Source organism: Callithrix jacchus, chromosome 15 (genome assembly GCF_049354715.1).
Source record: "Callithrix jacchus isolate 240 chromosome 15, calJac240_pri, whole genome shotgun sequence".
NCBI lineage: Eukaryota > Metazoa > Chordata > Mammalia > Primates > Cebidae > Callithrix > Callithrix jacchus.
This window is the reverse complement of record NC_133516.1, coordinates 43,318,238-43,342,119: the sequence shown is the minus strand read 5'-3', so window position 1 is coordinate 43,342,119 and position 23,882 is coordinate 43,318,238. Positions and strand designations below refer to the sequence as shown.

Below are 23,882 nucleotides of genomic sequence, written 5' to 3'. Positions count from 1 at the left end.
GGGTGTAATTATATCCTGTTACCCAAGGTAACTTAAGAAGATCTACTGAAGGGTTTCTGCAGCCAAAAGAAAATAATAATCGTTAAGTCCTTTTACTTTATTCTTAGCCACAGGAATAAAACACACTTACCCAGTTAGGTTATCCCCCTTACTTTTATTAACATATGTAACCCTTACTAAGCTGCAAATACATTCCAGTATTTTTTTTTTTTTTTTGAGACGGAGTTTCGCTCTTGTTACCCAGGCTGGAGTGCAATGGCACGATCTCAGCTCACCGCAACCTCCACCTTCTGGGTTCAAGCAATTCTCCTGCCTCAGCCTCCTGAGTAGCTGGGATTACAGGCACGCGCCACCACGTCCAGCTAATTTTTTGTATTTTTAGTAGAGATGGGGTTTCACCATGTTGACCAGGATGGTCTCGATCTCTTGACCTCGTGATCCACCCGCCTTGGCCTCCCAAAGTGCTGGGATTACACGCGTGAGCCACCGCGCCCGACCCACATTCCAGTATTTTATCAACCATAAATCAGAACAGAGTTGACCCTTGAACAACTCGAGGGTTAGGGATACTGACCCCCTGCATAGTCAAAAATCGGAGTGTAACTTCTGTTGGTGTTTGTTCTTTTCTTTGTTTGAGATAGGGTCTGTGCTGCCTAGACTACAAACTCCAGGGCTCCGGCCATCCTCCTGCTTCAGCCTTCCGAGTAGCTGGGATTACAGGTGCCACCATGCCTGGCTCAGAGCACAACTTTGGACTCCCTAGAAGCTTTACTAATAGCCTACTGTTGACCAGAAGCCTTGCTGATAACATAAACCATCAGTTAACACATTAACAGACTAGTATCTACATGTATTTTATGCATTTGACATTTTTTTTTCAGTATTTCTCAGCTACATGGTTCATCTGTGATTTTTAAAAAATTATCACAAATCTCCAAAAAAACTTTTAATACATTTATTAAAAAAAAAAAAAAAAAAAAACCACACATATAGGCTGGGCGCGGTGGCTCACGCCTGTAATCCCAGCACTTTGGGAGGCTGAGATGGGCGAATCACGAGGTCAAGAGATCGAGACCGTCCTGACCATGGTGAAACCCCGTCTCTACTAAAAATACAAAAATTAGCTGGGCGTGGTGGGACACGCCTGTGGTCCCAGCTACTCGGGAGGCTTTTGTGGAAGAATTGCTTGAACCCAGGTGGAGGTTGCAGTAACCGAGATTGTGCCACTGCACTCCAGCCTGGGGACAGAGTAAGACTCCATCTCAAAAAAAAAAAAAAAACCATATAAGTTGACCCACACAGTTCAAACCCATGTTGTTCGAGTAGCTGGGATTACAGGTGCCACTGTGCCTGCTCAGAGCACAACTCCGGACTCCCTAGAAGCTTTACAAGTAGCCTACTGTACAAAGACTTCACCCTATTCCATGTATCCTACAGTGGCCAAGTGCCAAAAAATTAAGACATCAGCCTAAGTTTTAGCCTTCTGTCCTCGCTCACCTGGCCTTTTCCCTTTCCAGAACTCAGCTCTTAGTCTTTTTTTTTTTGAGACGGAGTTTCGCTCTTTTTACCCAGGCTGGAGTGCAATGGCATGATCTCGGCTCACTGCAACCTCCGCCTCCTGGTTTCAGGCAATTCTCCTGCCTCAGCCTCCTGAGTAGCTGGGATTACAGGCACGTGCCACCACATCCAGCTAATTTTTTGTATTTTTAATAGAGACGGGGTTTCACCATGTTGACCAGGATGGTCTCAATCTCTTGACCTCGTGATCCACCTGCCTTGGCCTCCCAAAGTGCTGGGATTACAGGCGTGAACCACCGCGCCCGGCCAGCTCTTAAGTCTTTAAGTACCCAAAATTCAATCCAATAAGAGCAATTCACAAGCTGCACACAGATGGTTATCCACCTATGAACAGAAGCGTCACACTGTTAGAAGGGCCCTGCCTTTGGAGTCAGAGGCCTGGTTCCACCGCTTTCAAAGTTGTATGACACGGCTCAAGTTTCTTAACTTAGCAAAACCTCTACTTGCACACCTGGGAAATTGAAGGATGAATTACAGATAAAGTGTGTCCAGCCCCTACCATGAGATTATTTTATTTTACCAGCTCATGCTCACAGCAGGTGCTCAATAAATGGTTTGTGTTAGCCACATGGTTAAAAAAAAAAAAAACACCTGTAGGAGTAAGAGCAGACTTTCAGTGTACCCTCCCTCACCCCTGGTAAGGAAGATGTTCCTCCCTTGGGGCTTACAGGGGAAAATATTACACAAAAGTAAAACTCCCAGACCCCGTGAAGGGACAGGGAGAGAAGCAGCCATCACTATTGGCAGATGCAGGTGATCACAGCACTCCCTAGAAAAGGTTTGCTTTGATAACGTGGCAAGTGGAAACTCGGCCAAAGTTCTGTGTGGACAGAAAGGTCTGGAGGACTAGTCTCTTTCAGAGTCACTCTGAAGTCTGGCCCTGCTGGAGAGTTAAATTAGGAAGTCCTCAGGGAACTCCTTTTGTTCCCATTCCCTTGTGAGCACTCACAGGCTGCTCTCAGAAGCCCTCCGCTGAGTTTCCAAGGCAGGCTCCAGATGGGAACTGAGGATCTCCAAGGTCCCTTCAACACCTTAACTTGAAGAGTTTAACATTATTGTTTATCCCTCATAAAAGAACTTACCACAGAAACCCAGATTCTTATCACCTGCACCAAACAAAGGGTGTGTGTCCACCCTGCCAAAAATTCCCTGGGAATGAAGCATTTCCATCAGGAACCTAAAAAACAATTCAACAGGGACGGGGTTTTCCCAGCTGTCCCTTTGCTTCCCTCCCTAGCCATTAGCCACCCCTGCCCACATCCCTGGCCTATGGACACAACAGGACCCGAGCTAGAAGCCCTTTGGGCTGACCTAACAGTTTTCTCATAGGGTATGTCCTATCCGTCTCTCACATTCTCCACATTTTAATTTCCAAATTAAGTAGCAGGCTGGAGAGTACAGAATATTTACTTTACTTGGAAAAGCCACCCATTTTAACATTCTGTTGGAGAAAGGAACCAAACATCCTCGAGGGGATTTTGGACGTCTTTACACTACTCAGATGCAGAGACCACCACCCAATCCAACCAGCCAAATAAATCCACAGCTATATTAAAGTATGGACCGCTAACAATACCCTGGAGTCCAGAGTCTGGATCCTAGACGAGCTTGACTATTCACAAAATACCCAGGAAAGCAAACTCGGGGTCTGGGACTATGAAGCCTCTTTCACCAGGCATGAGGTGCTGAGTGCTGCAGTGGATTATATCAGTCTGTCAAGGAGCTTCTACAAGCCGTGTGCGATCTGTGAAGATCTCCAAGTTGCCTTCTACCCTTCAAATTGCTGAGCAGGAGCTTAAGCGAGATGCTGTCCCTGGATTTCATAGGCAGCAGGGACCTGTCTGCAACCCACAAAGGTCCCACAATGTAGCACCAACAGGAACCGGGACAGGGAGAAATCAATGCCAGAAACTCTGCTAAATGTCTACTCACGAGCTGGTAAAATATGAATAACAGCTTTTATTTTATTATTATTATTTTTTTGAAACAGTCTCACTCTGTTGCCAGGATGGAGTGCAATGGCACAGTCTCGGCTCACTGCAACCTCTGCCTCTCAGGTTCAAGCGATTCTCTTGCCTCAGCCGCTGGAGTAGCTGGGACTACAGGCGCACACCACCATGCCTCAGCTTATTTTTGTATTTTTAGTAGAGACAGGGTTTCACCGTGTTGGCCAGTATGGTCTCCATCTCTTGACTTCATCATCCACCCGCCTCAGCCTCCCAAAGTGCTGGGATTATAGGTGGCTAAGACACTGTGCCCAGCCACAGCTTTTATTTTTAAGTGTTCCCTAGATGCCAAGGGCCGTGCCAGATGCCTCACATGGTTTACCTCATTTACTCAGGGACTGTTACCCACTTCACAGATGGGTAAGCAAGCAAGCAAAGCTAAATGACCCTAATTTGCTATCCTCATATCCCCACAATATTCCAGAAGCAGTATCTTCCAGAAGACAACCTTATCCATCTTTACCAGAGTTTCTCTTAGCCCTACAGTTTGAAGGGGTAAGGAACAGAAAACAGGTAATCAGTGTCACACAGGGGATTACAGCTGTAAAATCCTCTTCCGAAAGGTGAGAAAAGGTTGGAAAGAACTCTCTAGACCAGTGCCATCAGATAAAAATACAGTGTGAGCCACAAATGTGAGCCACATGTGTAATTTAAAATTTTACGGTAGTCACATGAAACAGTAAAAGGAAACAGGTGACAGTAATCTCAATAGCATTTCCTACTTAACATATCTAAAATATCATTTTAACAGGCAGTCAATGAAAAGTTTTAATCGGATAGTTCACATACTTTTTTCATTTGTCTTTGAAATACGGTGTGTATTTTACACTTAAAGCACATCTCAATTTAGACATGCCACGCTTGAAGTGTTTAATAGCCACATGTGGCTGGTGGCTACCATATTGAACAGAGCAGCTCTACAGACATTTCATAGTAACTAAGCAAAAGGCTTAACATCAAAAGGGATCATGAAGTGAAAAAACAACCAGGACTACCTGAAGTCATCCAAGTACTTGGTGTGTTACCAAGCACCCAAAATTTACCTGATGCCAGCTTCGCTCATGAATTCCTTTCACCTTACATCCTTACTCTTCGAATTTACCTGAGAAAATACCAGGTCTGATAACACTGATCAGAGAACCACTTAAATTTTGAAAAACAAGCTACCCTAAAGGTAACAATAAATTTATTCAGAGATAACACAAGATACTATGTCAGGTATAAACAACAGGGGGAAAGGATCCATTAAGTAACTCACTGTTTTAAAAACTGCTGTCACCAGGCCCATTCTTAACACTTACTTAAATAGCTAAGAATTCAGAAAGGTGTCACTTTGGAATACAAACAGTCCTACAATGCCATAATCTGATGCAAAACCTCTGGGCTTTGAAGAAAAGAAAAATAAACAAGTAAATTTAGATCTCTAAACCTCCATTAGTGGATCTCACCAATTAGAATATGATGAAACCACCATCAAGTAACTGAATTTTTTTTTTCTGAATAAACAAATGTAAGTCAAATATAAGTTCAGATCAATTTCATGGACCAGGAAACCTTAAAAACTGCCCAAGTAGCAGCACACCTATTTGCAAGAATACAGTATCCAGTTGGATACACCTCTCCTTCTTATGCTAATTTTAAAGGTCGGCTAATCAGCCTTATTATAGCACAGAGATGACACAAAAGTCCTCTCCCAGACCAGCTTTTGCAAACAATCCTAAGATCAAGTTCAGGCTTCAGCAGCAAAGAGCTCTCTGGGCAATAAGCAATATCTGCCACAGCTATGGAAATGGGGACCATCAGCTCAAATGCCAATCTCCAATCTCTCTGTAGAAAAACTGCAAAGTAACAAACAGGGCAGGGACGGGAAGAAAACAAACCTATTCACTTTCATTGAATGTCCCTGTTTGTATGTACCTAGTGGGTGGGTGTGACTGGCCCCTTATTAACACAAAGATACACAGCAAGGCATATGTACCCTACTCATGCTGATAATTTCAGTAATGAGAATATCAACAGTAGCTATAAACCTTATCCTTCAAGGTGGGGGATATAGGACAAATCAAATCTAAATAGCCATCTTTGCTAAAACCTCTGTCAATAAAAAAACAACTCTTCCTGGTAGCCATGTGAACCTTAAATTCCTCTAACTCCTGCTCTGCACAGAAGAAAGCATGACAGCAGCCAGAAGGCCAGTTCAGATTCTAGTTCTGCCACTGTATTAGCTGTAGGATCTCTGCCATCCCAGCTCAAGCAATCCCACTTCTTCACAGTGTTGCACGGCATTCGTTGAAAGCATGTTCATGCACACTTTTGTTTCATGCATCTTAAGCAGTGGCTATGAAAACCAGGTACCATTTATAAAATTTTGTGTATCAGCCGGGCACAGTGGCTCATGTCTGTAATACCAGCTCCAGCACTTTGGGAGGCTGATCACCTGAGCTCAGGAGTTCAAGACCACCCTGGCCGACATAGCAAAACTTCATCTCTACCAAAAATACAAAAATTAGCCGGGCATGATGGTGAGCGCCTGTAATCTCAGCTACTCAGAAGGCTGAGGCAGGAAGAATTGCTTGAAGCCAGGAGGGAGAGGTTGCAGTGAGCCAAGATCATGCCACTGTACTCCAGCCTGGGTGACAAAGCAAGACCCCATCTCAAAAAAAAAAAAAAAAGTTCTTTCTGCCTAATGCTTTTCACACACATTTCATTTAATATTCACAAGGACTCAAAAAGGTTGAAATTCTCATTATCCCCGTTATAAAGATAAGAAAACCAATAAAGTTAAGTAACAGGCCAAAGTTAGCAAAGGACAAAGCTGGGATTCACCCTGGTACCTGCAAAATTCTTTAAAATGCATATTTTTTCATATGCATTTCCTACCGGCCTCTTTCATCAGAATCCACCTGTCTTCAAGTCTCATTCCCTCAACTCCATTTAAAGGTTCCAAGGCAAGTAAGATTTATTTTCACACAATCCTTTGTTTATGTGGTCAGAGTGCTTACATTTCCCCTAGACTCCCCAGAAACCAGTTTACCTCCACTTCACATCATAAGGAGCAGCAGAAATTTCAAGAACCAGCAACTCCTTCATTTCAGTTAAGAAACTTCACTAGCAACTGAGTTTTTCTTCTAAGAACCACATCCTAAAATATGTTCCAAAAGAACGCTACCACTAGAGTTACCCACTGCTATGGTTTGAGTTTGTCTTCACCAAAACTTGTTGAAATTTGGTCCTCAACATGGTGGTGCTAGGAAGTGGAGACTAGTGGCTATCGTCTGAGTCGCAAGGGTGGATCCTTCATTAACGGATTGGTGCCATTCTCCAGGTAGAGACTGAGAATTCTCATTCTGGCAAGCCCGAGTCATTTCTCCTGGAAATGGATCAGCTCCCTTGAGCATGGGTTGTTACAAAGCCAGGGTGTCACGTGGGTTTTGCCTCCGTTTGCACGTGTCCACTTCCCTTTTCACCTTCGCACCATGATACAGCACAAAAGCCCTCACCAGACACCTGGGCCATGCCCTTGAACTTCCCAGCCTGCAGAACTGTAAGCTAAATAAACCTCTTTTCTTTACAAACCACCCAGTCTCAGGTAACATTACAGCAACACCAAATGGACTAAGACCTCTGGCATACAAACCTGTATCCCATTAAATAATTTCCCAGCTGCTTCTGCCCGAATTGACTGAGAAAATGTGGAGCAAGTGCCTAAAACTGTCAAGAGATTTTTCTGTACCCTCCACTCATAGCCTTTAAGCACATGTAAGTAAGAGAAAACAACTAGTCTTAAAAGAGAAAACAACCGGTGGGAAGAGGGATAAAGTAGGGCAGGCACTGACGAGCAATGTGTTCGAGAAAACTCTGCCTACGCACACCTGGAATCACCATGATGCGCCAGCCAACGTCTGTCTCACTAAGGGCAGTAGATCTAATGATCAACTAGTATTTGTCAACCAGGCATGATCAGCTCAGGCAGGCCCCTCTCCTAGACCAACCTGCACAAAGCCATTACAGGGCAACAGATCAGTATTCATTTTCCTGCTCCACTCTCAGCGGAGGGAAGCTCTGCTGCTCTCTACATACCTCATTCACCATTTCTGGAACAACCAAAGCAGAAATAAGCAGGCTACCTTGTCCTGAATCAATGCTAAGAGCCAAGGCCACTTCTGATACAATGACCACTAGATTCACAGAATTTAGCTTAAATTATTCCACAAGAAAGAAAAAAAAAAGAGGCTTACTACCACTACAACCATCAGAACGTAATCCTGCTGTCCCATAGACATTTGTTCCTTAATTAGAATAGAATCTTATTTTCAGCAACAGATACCTTCACGGCCAACAGAAGAGCTTCTCTCTTTTTAAAGATAAACTTTAACCCTCATGACAATATATATACTTGGAATTCTCTTAAGGAAGAAAGTAACCTTGGATAGCTTATCTTTTAAGAAGATGCAATATACAAATGTGAGATATCTTGAAACTACATCAATGACATCAATGTCTTGTCAAACATCCTGTAATCATTTGAAGAGCATTATCTTCTCATTCGGCCCTCAAACATGACTATCACTACCTAGACATCAAAGATACAGCACAAGCAGGAATGTAGTCCTGACCCCAAAGAACATAGTCTAAGGCCAGGCACAGTGGCTCACACCTGTAATCTCAGCACTTTGGGAGGCTGAGGCAGGCGAATCACGAGGTCAAGAGATCGAGACCATCCTGGCCAACATGATAAAACCCCATCTCTACTAAAAAATGCAAAAATTAGCTCGGCTTCATGGCATGTACCTGTAGTCCCAGGTACCTGGGAGGCTGAGGCAGATTTGAACCCGGAAGGCAGAGGTTGAATGAGCCAAGATCGTGCCACTGCACCCCAGCCTGGCAACAGAGCAAGACTCCATCTCAAAAAAAAAAAAAGGAAAAAAAAGAACATAGTCTAATTTGGCTCTGAATCACATGTGGGGAAATCATGCACATGTACTACATATGACAGTGACCACTTAATGAACATGCACTGAAACAAGGGTGAAGGAAGGAATCGTCCCCTCAAACCTTCCATCTGCAATAGTCAAAAGCTAGCCACTCTATTGTGTACAAAGTTCAGGCTTTCACATGTTGTTTTTGGAAAAATTAAAATGTGCATTATTTCTATCATTTATTGAAAATCCATGTGTAAAAATGAGGAAGGCAGACATACTGTAAAAAATAATTAAACAGCAAGAGACCCACTATTATGGCACCTCCAACATTAATGTACTCAGATCCTACTATATTAGTCACTGGCTTTTCCCCTTTGTCTCCCCACATCATACCCTTAATGGGCCATTTGTTAACAAGAAAGTGACCAAGGGAACCAGCTCTTAAATGAGTGATTTTTCAAAACACACTTTTGTTTTAGTTGAACAAGCTAACAGAAATTCAGAACAACAAGAGAAGTCAATGCATGACTGTAAAATACCCAAGCAGCAGGCAATTTGTAGAGTCAGAAAAGGACACAACCAGGAGAGCGAAGCCTCAGCTTCATAGGTGAGACTGGCAGGAACGAAGTCATGTCATCAGCCAGCAATGCACCTGTGTGCACTAGCTCATGTGTGCATGCACCCAGTTACACATAAAATAATTTCAGGTGTTACAAAACCCAAACAAGCCCAATGGAAAAAAATCTGTCCCTCAGGAAAAACACCTATGCTTGGGTGACAAACACCTCCAGGGGCCAGCTGTGTATTGTAAATTACCACTATGGGCTAGGCGTGTGCCCCATCCCAAGGGGTAGCACTATTTAATTTCAGGTTAACATTGTTGCCAAGCAAGACATAGGCCCTAGGCTGCTAGATCTTCCTATTTTTCAAGAGTAACCCAGCCTTTCATGGGAAGCTCTCAAGAGGACCAGGGCTTCCACCTGTTCTGGTCACCATTGTCTCCCAGTGCCTGCAACAGTGCCTGGCATGCTCTAGGCACTCAAGAAACTTGTTGATGGCATGAACGTGAAATGACTGATTTTTAATCCATTCTTAATTTTTAATTCATTTTTTTCTTTTAAACACAGTATTCCCAAACAGAACATCTATAGAATTCCAGAAAACCCAAATGTCTGTCCTTTCTCCATTTCTCCATTCCAGACACAAGATTCAGAACCAACTTCTTGTCTCATTTCAGACAAAGACAACTGCCCCCACCACTCCAATCATAAATCACATTAGTTTTAAAGGCTACGCATAACTTTGTTGGCATGAGCAAATCTCTGTATTTAACTTCTGTCTCCAGGAAAAACAAGGTTTCAAGTTTAAAAAAAAAATAGCTTATAGGCATTCCATTAACCAAGGTCCACTCATCATCTCATTTGCTACTCCCCCAGGATAATCTGCAGCAAGGTTAGCAAGATAATGGAAGGGTTCTCAATGCCTAGGAAGCAAATCCTCATCAAATCCTCATAGAAAAAAGTCAACAAGTGCACCTCCCAAATCACACTGTGTCCCAGGTATCTGATTTGCATATTGCAAAAAGACCATAAACCTTTCAAACTGCCTAGCCTGGAATCAACAATCTCTAAAATTTCAGAAAAAATTGCAGCAGCCATTTAGTAAAGAGTGAGGAAAACAACCCCAAAGAAAATCAAGGGTCTTGCCCAAGATCCCACAGCTGGTTTGGCTGGCTCCCACGGCTAGTTCTAAACTCCAGAGGAAAATGCAGAACCCAGCCTTCTCTTGCCAAACACAACTCCCTCAGACCTTTTCCTGAAGTTATGATTCAGAGCCTGCAGCCCACACTTAGATGATATACAAGGGATATTAAAAATACAGCATTATTACAAAGTAACCATATTGAAAGCCCCAAACAAAAGTTCTCAAATTACAAAGCAAATCAGTTTAGGTAATTTGGAAGAGGAGTAGTGTCAACAAAACTCACCACCAACAAATTCAGACTCTAACCACAGTTATTATCGGCTTATTCAGAAGCTAAAGTAATTTGCTGAAAGGTCACCTCTTCAACGTAACCAAATAAAATCCTATACTAATTGCATTACTTCCTTATTTAATTGTATTAAGTACAGGAAGACACCTTTATTTCACCCAGTGTTTATGGCACTTGCTTAGATGGGAAAAGTAAGAGGGTAAAATACATAAAGCTCAATCTTTTAATTGGCCCTCCTGTGCAATTAGGAAAAACAGTCTCCATACTGTCTTCAAAAAGCAAATGGTCTGAAATTTAAAAAAACAGAAATCCTGAGCCATGATTAGAGGAACATTAGTCACACCCCCTTACTGCCCTGGTGACCTTGGACCTACCTCCTTCCACTTTAGTGTCCTCATCCTACAGTGGGAGTGATCACGGTTACTACTTCCATGGATGATTAAAGGCATATACAAAATGCTCAAGCACTGGGCACAGATCACGAGTGCTTGGTAAGCATAGGCTAATTTAACTACTGTTCCCATTTTATAGATTAAAAGGCGGGGGCCCATTTGCCCAAGGTAAATGCTGTAATGAACTGAGTATTTCAGCCTGGGTCTCTGGGGTTTTGGTGTGGATTCTGAATAACAGATAAGTATATCTGGAACTCCCATATCCCCAGCACTACCCAGCCCTACTCCCACAAGATGCTGGGTAACCACCCAAGGGTAACCACCCTTAGCTACCCACAGACAGAGCTAAGCCTCCACACTTACTGAAGAGAAATCCTTCTGGAAAAGTGTCAGTTTAAAAAATGGGTAGAACTCATTTATAAATAGCCACTTCTTTGTAAATAAATCCTTTTTGACAATTCTTAAAAAGTTCTTGATACAACCTTAAAAAGTGAGTAATATTTCCTCACTAATCTGGACCATGCTTTTATGCTTGGTCAATTGCTTATGGCTATGTCCCTTATCCAAATCATTCCCGATTAATGAGAAGATCTGATTTAAGGGCACTGCAGAATTCATGAGGCAGCAATGGTATGAGAACTCAAGCATCTCTTAGATGTATATTGTAAGTAGTATGAATTCCTCAAAAGTATATCCACTGCATTATACAACACCCTGCTTCACTCACTTAGAAAGATAGTATCACAGACCCAAAAATAAGAACCAGTTGTCCTATTTTCTTACATGGAAGTGTTACATATTCCATGAACTATGCTTTCATTTTTTTCTTTTATAGTTGCTAGAATTCAGCAGCCAACTGTGTCACTTTGCTACTCCCCAAAAATAGCTAAACTGAGTAGTTTAAAATCACATTTTATTGTTTGGCCTGAAAAATATCATGCCGATTTCAGTCTGAAACAAACAAACAAAAAAGATTAGAGGGCGCGAGGTGTGCATGAGTGTGTGCTTCTCTCTCATATGTTCTGTAGCTCTGAATCCACGAAAATATGGAGACAGGATATGAGTGTATTCAAGTGTTAAACAACTGCAAAATACAAGCAAACACCCAACTACTGTTTGCCTCCCATCAGTGGAGCCAAACTGAAACCCAGTAATGAGAGTAACCTATTTCCCTCCGTTACCACACCGCCCATAAGGCCTGAGAACAGAAATTAACATCTCAGGGTTCAGGACCAAGCGACTCTACACAGGGATTTGGAAGATTCATGAGGTATATTTCAAGCCTGCAGAAAGCATTTTTCCCCTTTAAACTGAGAAAGCAGAGACCTCCTTTGCAATGCGGAGAAGGTGGTATCTCAGACTTCGTGAGGGTTTTCTCATTTCTCTAAACCTCAAAATGTAAACTGTTAGTAATCTTACGTAGGATGTCCTCATGCTGGTCCCTACTCCTCCTTACCCTCAACAGCAAAGACAGGTACAAAAACCCATCATACATGTTTACTGAATTTTTTTTAAAAACTGTCTATACATACAGTTGTCCGTTTCAGTTCCATTCTCCTCCCTCTTTCCATATACTTCCATCCAAACCTCTTAAATGCACATAAAATAAAAACAGTGGGGGCTGGACACCGTGGCTCATGCCTGTAATCCCAGCACTTTGGGAGGCTGAGGTGGGTGGATCACAAAGTCAAGAGATCGAGACCATCCCTAGCCAACTTGGTGAAACCCCGACTCTCCTAAAAATATAAAAATTAGGTGGGCATGGTGGCGCATACCTGTAGTCCTGACTACTTGGGAGGCTGAGGCAGGAGAATTGTTTGAACCCGGGAGGCAGAGGCTCCAGCGAGTCAAGATTGAGCCACTGCACCATAGTCTGGTGACAGAGTGAGATGCTATCTCAAAAAAAAAAAAAAAAAAGAAAGAAAAAGAAAATAAATAAATAAAAACAGGGGCCACGAGCAATGGCTCAGGCCTGTAGTCCGAGCACTTTGGGAAGCTGAGGTAGGAGGATCACCTGAGGTAAGGAGTTTAAGACCAGCCTGGGCAACACAGGGAGAGACCCTGTCTCTATAAACATAAAAAATTTTTGATTAAAACAAACGGTTATTGAGCACGTACTACTTACCATGCACAGTACTAAGTCCTTATATGCATTCTCATTCAAGCCTCACGAAGACCTTAGGCTTCTTCTATCACCACCCCATTTCACAGAGGAAAAAAATAATAATGAGGCACAGAGAGAGTAAGTAAGTTTTCTAAGGTAGCACAGCTATCAATGGCAAAGGTAGGCTGGCTCCAGAGGCCACATTCTTCCCTACTTTGCTATATTCTGTATAACTCTCAATAGCCACCTAGTTTAGAAAACACATAAAAAGTACTAACAAGTTCCAGACTCCTAAAGGATTTCCCCCTGCCACCTGCTGACAAAACAGTATGGCGATTCTCATCAACTGGCTGACAGACATCAAAGTTCTCATTCAATGTGTAAGTTACCTCCCGCCTCACCCACTCCAAGTACAAATGAAACACTACCCAATCCAGTTTGGGAGGCTTACAAAAGAGACACCAGGCACATATAAAACCTCATCAGCTGTCATTCCTCTTCCTAGCCCTAGAAGGACTTAAAAAAAAACAATTTTTTTTTTTTAAAGTTGTCCTGAGTATCTAGGACTACAGGCGCCCACCACCACGCCCAGCTAATTTTTGTATTTTTAGTAGTGACAGGGTTTCAGCTTGTTGGCCAGGATGGTCTTGATCTCTTGACCTTGTAATCCACCCGCCTCGGCTTCCCAAAGTGATGGGATTACGGACATAAGCAACCATGCCCAGCCAAAAAAAAAAAAAATTAATAGTTGTATTAAAAGCTGCAATCATAAAACCTTGGGCGTGCACAGACCCAATAAGCCATCTTACACAGAATATATTTTTCTGTCAAAACACCAAATATCTTGCTACAAATGATACCAGGTGAAATGGTCCCTCCAATTACAGCTATCCCCATAGGAGGGGACAATCACTCAAGAAGCCCTCTAACTACTTAAAGAAATCTTGCACAGCTATTACCTAACGATCCTTTTCATACTGAGTAACCACGAATTTATTTGTTATACATCTCAATCTTCACAGATTTTACTGAAAGTGAAATTTACCTGTATTACCTTAAGACTTTTTTTTTTTTTTTGAGACGGAGTTTCGCTCTTGTTTACCCAGGCTGGAGTGCAATGGCGCGATCTCGGCTCACCGCAACCTCCGCCTCCTGGGTTCAGGCAATTCTCCTGCCTCAGCCTCCTGAGTAGCTGGGATTACAGGCACGCGCCACCATGTCCAGCTAATTTTTTGTATTTTTAGTAGAGATGGGGTTTCACCTGTTGACCAGGATGGTCTCGATCTCTTGACCTCGTGATCCACCCCCCTTGGCCTCCCAAAGTGCTGGGATTACAGGCGTAGCCACCGCGCCCAGCCCTTAAGACATTTTTTAAAGAGACATCAACAATCCTGTGTTCTTGGAAATTTGCAACAGGCAAATTGTAGGGAGAAACAAGGGAAAGTAAATACAGGTTTCTAGAATATACTTATCCTTTTTATTGATTTTTAATGCTTACAACTCCACATAAACACCATACCAGAAATACATTAAAGCAAAGTCTGTAACAAATAACTCTTTTTACACAAGTACAGTTGACTTTTTAAGTGCGTAGAACATTGCTGTAGTCCTGGATATAGTTCACTGCCAAGCAACAGGGTTGCTCCCATTTCTCAGACTGGCAAATGGAGGTATTTTTTTTTTTTTTAGAACAGGGTCTCACTCTGACACCCAGGCTGGAGTGCAGTGGCCCCATCACAGCTCACTGCCCCAAACTCCTGTCCTCCGCTTCTGGAGTAGCTGGAACTGCAGGCGCGCACCACCGTGTGCAGCTAATTTTTTTATTTTTTGTAGAGATGGGGTCTCACCAGGTTGCCGATGGCTGCTCTCAAACTCCTAGGCTTAAGCAATCTGCCCACTTTGGTTACCTAAAGTGCTGAGATGACAGGCATGAGCCACCATGCCCAGCCCACATTTGATCTTTTATTAATCTTTTTTTTGAGACAAGGTCTCCTCACTGTGTCACCCAAGCTGGAGTGCAGTGGCATGAGCAAATCTCACCGCAGCCTCAATCTTATGAGCTCAAACAATCCTCCCATCTTAGCCACCCAAGCAGTGGGGACTAAGGAGTGCACTCGGCTAATTTTTGTTTTCTTTATAGAGGCAGGGTCTCTCTATGTTGCCCTGGCTGGTCTCAAACTCCTGGGCTCAAGCGACCCTCCTGCCTCCCAAAGCACTGGAATTACAGGAGCCACAGCGCCCAGCCTTATCTTTTAATCATTTGTACAGGCAACCTCATTCTGGGACAAATTCAGTGACTATTGCAAATTCCACAGGAAGCCCTCACAGCTGGCTGGGAGCAGGCTCTTCTCAGCCCCTCCTAAGCCACTCCCTCTGCCTCATCAGTGGCTACTTTACCTAGATCAAGCTCAGGTGGAGAATTAAAGGTGGGGAGCAGGGTACTCCTCGGCTTCCATCACATTATTGGACAGAGCCCTTTTATTCTCTAAACAGGATACAGTCAAAAACAGTTTCAATGACCACCATCCAGTATCTAACAGAGGTCAATTTCAAACCAAAGCAAACCAAGGCCTTATTTCAGGGCATCAAGTGGGAACTTCAGATGCCCTAAATTTTTCCCCTAAGCTCTAGGTTATGGAATGTGACCACATGAAATGGAACCGAGGATGACAGTGTTAATTACAAATGTTTAAATCTCTTAATTAACAATGTACACACACTGTCACCTTCATCCTGCCTAGAAATAGCATTTCACTGTCCTACATGTTGAATGGAAATCCAGATTTTAAAAGAACAAACAGCGTCTCCCTGTAAAAAGCGAAGCGCTAAAGCAACAGCCCAGTAGCAATGCTTAATTTGCCTTCTTCACCCACGTAAGGCTAATTTAAGTACACAGACTGTCTCTTTGGATAAGAAGTTTCCAGGGGCCGGGAGCGGTGGCTCAAGCCTGTAATCCCAGCACTTTGGGAGGGCGGCATCACGAGGTCAAGAGATCAAGACCATCGTGGCCAACACGGTGAAACCCCGTCTCTACTAAAAATACAAAAAAAATTAGCTGGGCATGGTGGCGTGCCCCTGTAGTCCCAGCTACTCAGGAGGCTGAGGCAGGAGAATTGCCTGAACCTGGGAGGCAGAGGTTGCAGTGAGCCAAGATTGTGCCACTGCACTCCAGCTTGGCGCCTGGTGACAGAGTGAGACTCTGTCTCAAAAAAAAAAAAAAAGTTTCCAGGGACTGGACACAGTGGCTCATGCCTGTAATCCTAGCACTTTGGGAGGCTGAGAGAGGTAGATCATCTGAGGTCATGAGTTTAAGACCAGCCTGGCCAACATGGTGAAACCCCATCTCTACAAAAATTAGCCAGGCATGGTGGCACGTGTCTGTATACCCAGCTACTCAGGAGGCTCTGAGGCAGGAGACTCATCTCAAAAAAAGAAAAGAAGTCTCCAGAAAAAGGTAGGGAGGCAAGGGGGTAGGAGAGGCTCCTGAATTACTCTAGGGCATTTTCAATGATCTATAGTGAATGCAAAGAAAGTGACTTGCAATCGGCATTCAAGTATACAACTGATTCTACTCTGTTAACTGGGAGTGTCTTAGAATAGAAAGGCAAATCTGAATGGGCTTGTTTGCTTTGCTGCATTAAATCATCAGCATTCCCTGGATTGCTTCATGTAAACAACAACATAATCTTTTATTCAGTGAAAACAGGTCCATAATTAAGGGGAGAAGCTCACAGCTTTACTATGGAAGACTCACTTTTCCCACAGAAGCCAACCTTCCCTATGACCTCTCTTCTTCCAGTAACGCCAACAACTTCCTCTATTTCCAAAAGGCCCTGTTTATGCCTATCTTTATGAGTGTTCTAAGTCCATCAACCCTCAAACGTGAACACTGTGTTAGAAGGAAACATCAAAGATTTTTATTCCATAACTGTGTCAAAGGGACCCAGTTTAGAGACTGGATAAAGATTCTTGATTTTCAAACATGATGCATGAGAGGGGGGAAAAAAACCTGCACGATCTCACACCCTGTAAAGAGAAAGATTGCTGACTTCCAAATATTACTTTTGCGTTTTCCAAAAAAGGCCGTAAGGGATGCCCACCAGGACTAAAGCCCGAACATGCAAATAAAAGCAAAGACCGCTTAGAGGGAGATTCATGATTCTCCCGACATCAATCATGGAGCCTCCAATTCTGACACATCCAAGGCACACAGCTGAGCTTATCCATCTCAAGTGTTTCCAGTGGCATCATCCTAGATGTAATGTAATTACAATACAAAACATAACAAAACCAGAGTTTCACTCTGAGGGCGGGAAGACAAAAATCAAGTTTTTTAAAAAATCTGCTGAATAGCTTAAGAATGTAAAACAGATAAAAGATTAACCCTCTCAAGTAACATAATTTATATTGGGTCAGAGGCAATTAAATTCCCAGTGATTGGATATATATATATTAGAGTTTGAATGAACTATGTGTAGGATTTGCTTTACAAGAATAAGGTGTTGGGGAGGAAGAGATGAAGGGAAGATTCAGTTGCGAGTTTTGAAGTTGGGTGGGGGATCCATTATATTTTGCTATTTTTGTAAATGTTTCTGTAGTACTTTTTAAACATTTATAAGAACCCAATATGCCTAGTATCATGTTGGATAACATTCTTGGCTTTGCACTTGTAAGCAACACTCGAGGCATTATTAACCCTGAATGGACCCAAACCTGCCACACTGTTGTTCAAAGACTAAAAGCCACTGTTTCTGATCCACTGGGAAAAAGCCATGCCAGGGCTGTGATTCCAATGCCCTGCCCCAACTACAGCTACCCCGTGTCCTGAACAGGAGCTGAGAACTCAATGCAACTGAAGAGTTACGCGATTCTGAGAGGAAACAAAAATACTAAGAAGTAACAAGGGATTTTGGCTAAGACCTCACAGAGGACCCTACTCCAAAACAGAAGCATTTTTGTCCCTCTTGTCAAACAAATAAGCGCTTCTGAGGTTATGGCAGGCAAGAAGTGGGGGTCCCAAGGCGAACTCCAGCCCCTACCGGGTTTCGAGAAGGCCAGGAGCAGCATCCTCAGGCCTAGGCCGCCTCCTCGCGCCAAGGCGCGTCTGCAGCCCCCAATCTCGGAACCCGGGCACGCGCGCCCCATTCCCGCGGCTTGGAGGTGGCCGAAACCGACCAGTGTGGAGGTGGCACGAGCCCCACCAGTGGCTCGGGGGCGCCCCCTGAGGTCCAGCGACGTCGCGGCAACCTCGGAAAACGGAAAGCAAGCGTCTCCCAGAGCTCTGATATTTTAACTTTGCCTTGCTCCAAAGGCTGCTGCACCCTCTCCGGCTGCAGTTTTCCAAACCAAACCGCCTTCTTCCCTGAGCCTCCCACCACTGCCCTTTCCCTTTCCGACATCCCTCGGCTCCCAGACCAAGAAAGGGGCTATTTACCTCGCAGCGTGGGCGCGAAAAGAAAATGAGAAGACGAAAATGGTCCAAGCCCCACGAAGGCAGGCTCCCTGGCAAGTCCAATTTTGGATCTCAAGCTTCCTCAAACACCAGGGAAAAGAAAATCACGGTCAGCCCACTGACTGCATCCCCGAGTACAAAAAGGACATAAGCGGAACTGGAAATTACTCTAATTTAAAAGGTTGCCCTCCACGGCCTCCCACTGCACCCATCAAAGCATGGCCCTCACAAAGCTCGACCCCTATGTGCACCTGAGCCTGCTCAGCTGGCAAGTCCGTGGCATAGCAGAGGAGACTAGAAGGGGGAAATGATTAACCCAAATACTGAGCAGTGGTCTTTAACTGAATGAAGGCATGAAGGCAGCTGTTTCTAAGGGGAGATGTCCTCATGGCCCACACAACCGTAGAGGCAGGATCCAGTGGGCAAACCCCAGGCCCCAGGGTGAGTGTGGACTCACGTCCTCACTCGGCCTCTGAGCTGGGCTTCTGGGCTGTGGCAGGAGCTCCGTGCCGCTCCGCGGGCAGGAGGATGCGGAGAGAAAAAAGGGGGTGCAGAAAACAAGACGGTGCTTTGCCTTTCTGCCCCTCGAGGGCATCCCCGAATGTGCAAAGGGGGCATTCGCTGCCAGTCCCCCAAGAGGGATCCCCGAGGGCGGCGAGGGTGCCCGCACCCTGATCCGGGGCGCAGGATGGGACTGGGGGACCCGCTGCACCAAAAAAGGGAGCTCCAGTCGCCCAGAGACTGGCGGCTGTAACCAGACAGAGAGAACACCTCGGGGCACTTTCCTCTTTTTCTTGATTCAGATAACCTCCACCTCCGGGTATCCAGGAGCTGGTGGATGAGAGGGCAGAAAAACCGGGAATTCTCTGTCCTTAGGGGAGCAAGGGATGAAAAGCGAATCGCCCCCTTTCTTCCAGCCCTTCCCCGGGCTAAAGCAGGACTTGGCCTCCACCCCCAGGGAGGGAACAGGACAGCTACGAGGGAGCTCCGGGCTGCAGCCCGGGGGACCTGCAAGAGAGGAGAGGGAGGCAGCTGGCCTCTGCCCTCCCCAGGGGAGAGAGGAGGGGCGCCTGCCAGCTGAGGGCTGGAAGTGGAGGGTCGCCGAGCCGTACGGCGGTGATTTATTCTAGTTTTCAATGGCCAATATTGTTTCCGTCTTAACCTGGCCAGAAAGGAGAGGATCTGGGTCTGCCAGTCGCGAACAGCCTGCAAAAGGGCAAAGATGAAGGTAGGCAGGGAGCGCGAGACAGGAAAAAATCCGCCCCGGCGCGAACAGCGACCCGGCCGCCGACCCGGCCGCCCCCCGCGCGCCAGCGCCCGGACCCGGGCAATCCATTCGAGCAGAGCAGCGGAGGGAAGGGACCAAGGGCCGGGGCTGGGGATGACACGGGATCTCTCCCAAACCGCCTGCGTCCTGCCCTCTCACTGTGCCCAAAGAGGATGCCTCAAGCCGGCACAGAAGGGCTGCCCGCGCCCCAGCCCCAATCGCCCCAATAGAGAGGGAAGGCACCCCGGCCTCAGAACGCAGGCTGCTCCCCACATCCTCAGTCCTCCGCAGGCAGCCTCCGACTTCCATTCCCAGAAACCTAACCCTCCCAAAGGGCTGCAGAACAGCACCCACCCCCCTCAAGCTCCTTCAATACCCGCCGGAGCGAGGGGGGTCACCTGGGCCCCCCAAACCCACAGAAGCATCCTTTCCATGGCCTCAGTCTCGCTAACCGCCCCACAACTCGAGTCCTCCCGATCGGCGGCGAATCAGCAAAGCAAGTCCCCCTTTCTCCCGATTCCAGTTCCCCAGGCCCCCCAAACCGAAGCGGAAGCAGACCCCCGCGTCCTTCAGTCCCTCCCTGGCCGGCCCCTGCCTCCACCTTCCTCGACCACCAGCCTCCCCAAACATCGCCCAAGCCCGCGGAGCACATCCTCCCCTCCTCCCCATGCACCGGGCCCCCCTCCACCCTCTCCAGGGTCTCCTGGACGGGCGCCGGAGCTCCGCGCCCAGTCGACAACTCCGCATCCCCAAAGCGCGCCGGCCGGGGCCGCGTCCCCTCGGCGGCCGGCACTCACCGGGGAAGCACACGACATAATGGAGCACGGAACTGGTGATTTTCAGGAACAAAATCCACCAACACGGTTCCAGTAACCTCCGCATGTCCGAAAACGCACATCGAAAAGAGGAAACCAGGGGGGTAAACTTGTTGAATAAGTTCTTGCCTCCGTGAGAGCCTCCGCTAAGCCGGGGCGCTTCCCCGACTCGCCAGCTCCACCGGCGCCCCGCGCTAGGCGGCCCGAGTCCCCTTGGAATCCGGGAAGCCGCCGAGCGCCCCCCGGAAAATCTCAAAAAGTGACCGGGAACGCTGAGCCACGCTGGGGACGATCCTCTCGGCGGAGAAGGGCCGCTTTCCGTTCAAAAAGGAGCGAGCCGAGCGGGCAGGGCGCGGAGTCGGCGGCCGGCGGCGATGCCCCGGGCCCGGGGCAGGCAGGGACCGCGGGCGGCGGCGGCGGTGAGCAGCCGAGGATCCCCAACTTGAGTCGGCAGCACAGCACAGCCCGAGAGCCGGCGGGCGGCGGCGGGGCTGAGCGCGGCGCGGCGCGGCGTCTCCGGGCTTCAGGCAGGCAGCTCTTTCCAGGGCCCCGGGAAGGAAGGAGGCATGTTTGCGAGAGGGGAAGGGGAGGGGAGAGGCGGGGGGAGCGGAGAGCCCCCCAAAATAGAAACGGCCGGAGGAAACGGAGGAAAACACAAAGGATCTCAGAGGGGCGCTGGGGCGAGGGCGCCTTCAGTCCATGCTCCTGAAAGTTGTGGCTCCGGCGCAGGCTGGGGAGGAACGAGGAGCGCGGGGCTGGAAACTGGCCATGCCTCCATACAGGAAGTAACATGTGAGCATGGATCCTGGCAGAGACTTTAAAGCCGGCGAGCGAACGAGCGAGCAAGTAGGGGGCGCGCGGTGGCGGCGGGGGCGCGCAGCCCGGGCCAGCTGGCGGCGGGCGCGCGCGCTCCGCGGTCTTAAAGCAGCCGCACTCGGCTCCCGCCTTCCACCGGTTCCTCCGCTCCGCTCTCTACGCGTGGAACCAGGGGCTCTACTGGGACAGTTTGGGGGCTGGGGGCGACTGTAGCCTGTGCTCGGAGAGAGAAGGGAGGCTGTCTTCTGGGGCCGGCGTATCTTTTGCCGGATTCCCGTTATTCGAGCTCTTAAAGACACTGCACGGTGCTCGATTTGGCGAAATCCCCCGTCCGCGTAGCTCGCGGATCCCGGACTTGAGGGGCCCCTGGCCCGGGCGCGGGGAAAGCGGGAGGGCGGCCAGCTGCCTTTTTAAAGCGATGGGGTTGGCTGTTCGGCTTCACCGCCCTGGCAGTGCTGCGGTGGCGCTCACCGTCCGCGGCCCCTGTTCGCGCCCCCAACCCCGCGCATTCCCCCGCCAGGAAACAAAGCCGAGCGGCCTTTGCACTCCTGCTACGTTGAGATTTAATTTTTTTTTTTCTTTTCGGGCTTTCATTGGCCCAGTCCACAGCTGGGGAAAGGGGGGAAGGGGAGAAATATTGATCCTAGGCTTGCGAAATCCAGCCCTTCCGAGCCCCACATCTCCTTTCCCGCCGCCACGATGGATCGGCGTCGGAGTTTCCCCAACTCGCAGCTTCTCTGGAGAAGGTTCCCGCACCCCGGCTCGGCGGCGGGGAGGACTCAGGAAGTGCGCCTCTTACCCCCTGCAGGGTGAAAGCAGCGCCGCGGGGCAGGACTGATTTCCTGGCAGCTACCCGGGGAGCGGCTGCTTCTTTACCAGTCGGGGAGAGGCGTCCGAGGGAAATGGGAGGATTGGGCTTATCTGTAATGAGTTTTGTCCCTTGGCTCTCGGTAAGAAGATCGTTATCGCTTAGACTTCTAAGCGCTCTATTTTCCTTTCTTACGCTGGAGCTAAAAGTGGGGGAGGTGGGCTTTTGATTAAATGTGTAACTGAGCCAAGGTAATTAGCCGTTTGAAATGTTTTGCCTAATTTTTCTGCGTGTATTTAAAAGCGATATTGACGTGTTTTTTGTTTTTGAGTCGGAGTCTTGCTCTATCGCCCAGGCTGGAGTGCAGTGGCGCGATCTCGGCTCACTGCAACCTCTGCCTCCCGGGTTCAGGCGATTCTCCTGCCTCAGTCTCCCCAGTAGCTGGGATTACAGGAGCCCGCCACCACGCCCGCTGATTTTTTTTTTTTTTTTTTTAAATAAGTAGAGACGGAGGTTTCTCCATATTGGCCAGGCTGGTCTCGAACTCCTGACCTTGTAATCCGCCCGCCTTGACCTCCCAAAATGCTGGGATTACAGGCATGGGCCACCGTGCCCGGCTCTTGACGTGTTTTAAACGTGTCCCTGCTGTTTCTTCCCAACACGGCAGGGTCCTCCACCCACCCAAACATCACAACTGGATGCTAGGTTTTCAAATAATATACAGATGGTCGGAGATCCTCCCGCAAGATGTGATTAGGGAAGCAGTTTCACACCCACACCTCCAAAAGAAAAACCTTTGAAAAGTTACGTTTGGGATTACAAACTAATAAAAGCCAGGAAGTTCCTGGGAAGGGCCCAAGGTCTATCTTTAGCAGAACGGGGTTTAACACCCTCCCCCACGGTGGGGAATGAGGAGAGTTTGTTTGCTTTGGAATTTGGTCCTTCCTGGTTTTGTTGGACTCCCGACTTCTTTATAAAAGATTGCGAGGGCCATTTTTCTTGGAAGTGTTTTTTTATTGAGGGATATTCGCTCCTCAGGGGGAGACAGGTTAGAATTCAGCATGCCTGACTACCATCTTAATGTCGCGTGATAAAATGAGAAAAACTCATGGAACGCTTATGTCAATATCCTCAGGTGAGTTTCCTCCTCTGTGAAATGGACAGTAAAAGCTGTCCTTTGTGGAATCTGTCTACCAGGCACTGTGCTGAATTCGTGCTACAAACCGTTTGCTCATTCAGCAAATGTATTGAGCACCTACTGTTTGAGGGACACACTGGGAACAAAAAGGGCAAGCTGTCAGTCATTATGGGAGCATACCTTCCTAAATCCATGCTCTGCTCTCTCATGGAGCCTTTACAATACTGCCAGCTGTGAGAATTATTTACTCCATTTAAAAGACAAGGAAACATGCTCACAAGAGTACAATGATGGATCCTCAGCTAGTGGGCAGCAGAGCTGAGATTCTGAACCCAGTCTGGTTTGCTTTCACAGCTGTGAAAAGGCAACAGATTAATGGTTTGAGAAGGTACCAAAATGTGGAATGTAAAGAAACAGCTTCAGGTCGGGGAAAATCTGACCTGGGTTTGAAGAGTGAATTACCACTATCCTAGCAGGTCTCATGTTGAAATTTAACATCAAATTAGGTATTGACTGGTGACTGTCCTAGGACCCCAGGCTGAAGGTTAGCCCCAGACTATTCCTGGAAGCACAACCCAGGCCCCACCAGTT

General features: G+C 46.9%; 1 protein-coding gene across 4 annotated transcripts in view; it reads right to left on the bottom strand.

The window, feature by feature from the left end:
* PTPRG (protein tyrosine phosphatase receptor type G) overlaps positions 1-21,321 on the bottom strand; it is a 766,801-nt gene extending 745,480 nt beyond the window's left edge. For all 4 annotated transcript variants that reach the window (XM_002758499.6, XM_002758500.6, XM_008981938.6 and 1 more), the window contains exon 1: positions 20,512-21,321. In XM_002758499.6, the coding sequence (XP_002758545.3) occupies positions 20,512-20,596 (85 nt within the window). In that variant the 5' untranslated portion in view covers positions 20,597-21,321. The remainder of the gene's footprint in view (positions 1-20,511) is intronic.
* Positions 21,322-23,882: the final 2,561 nt, after the last annotated feature.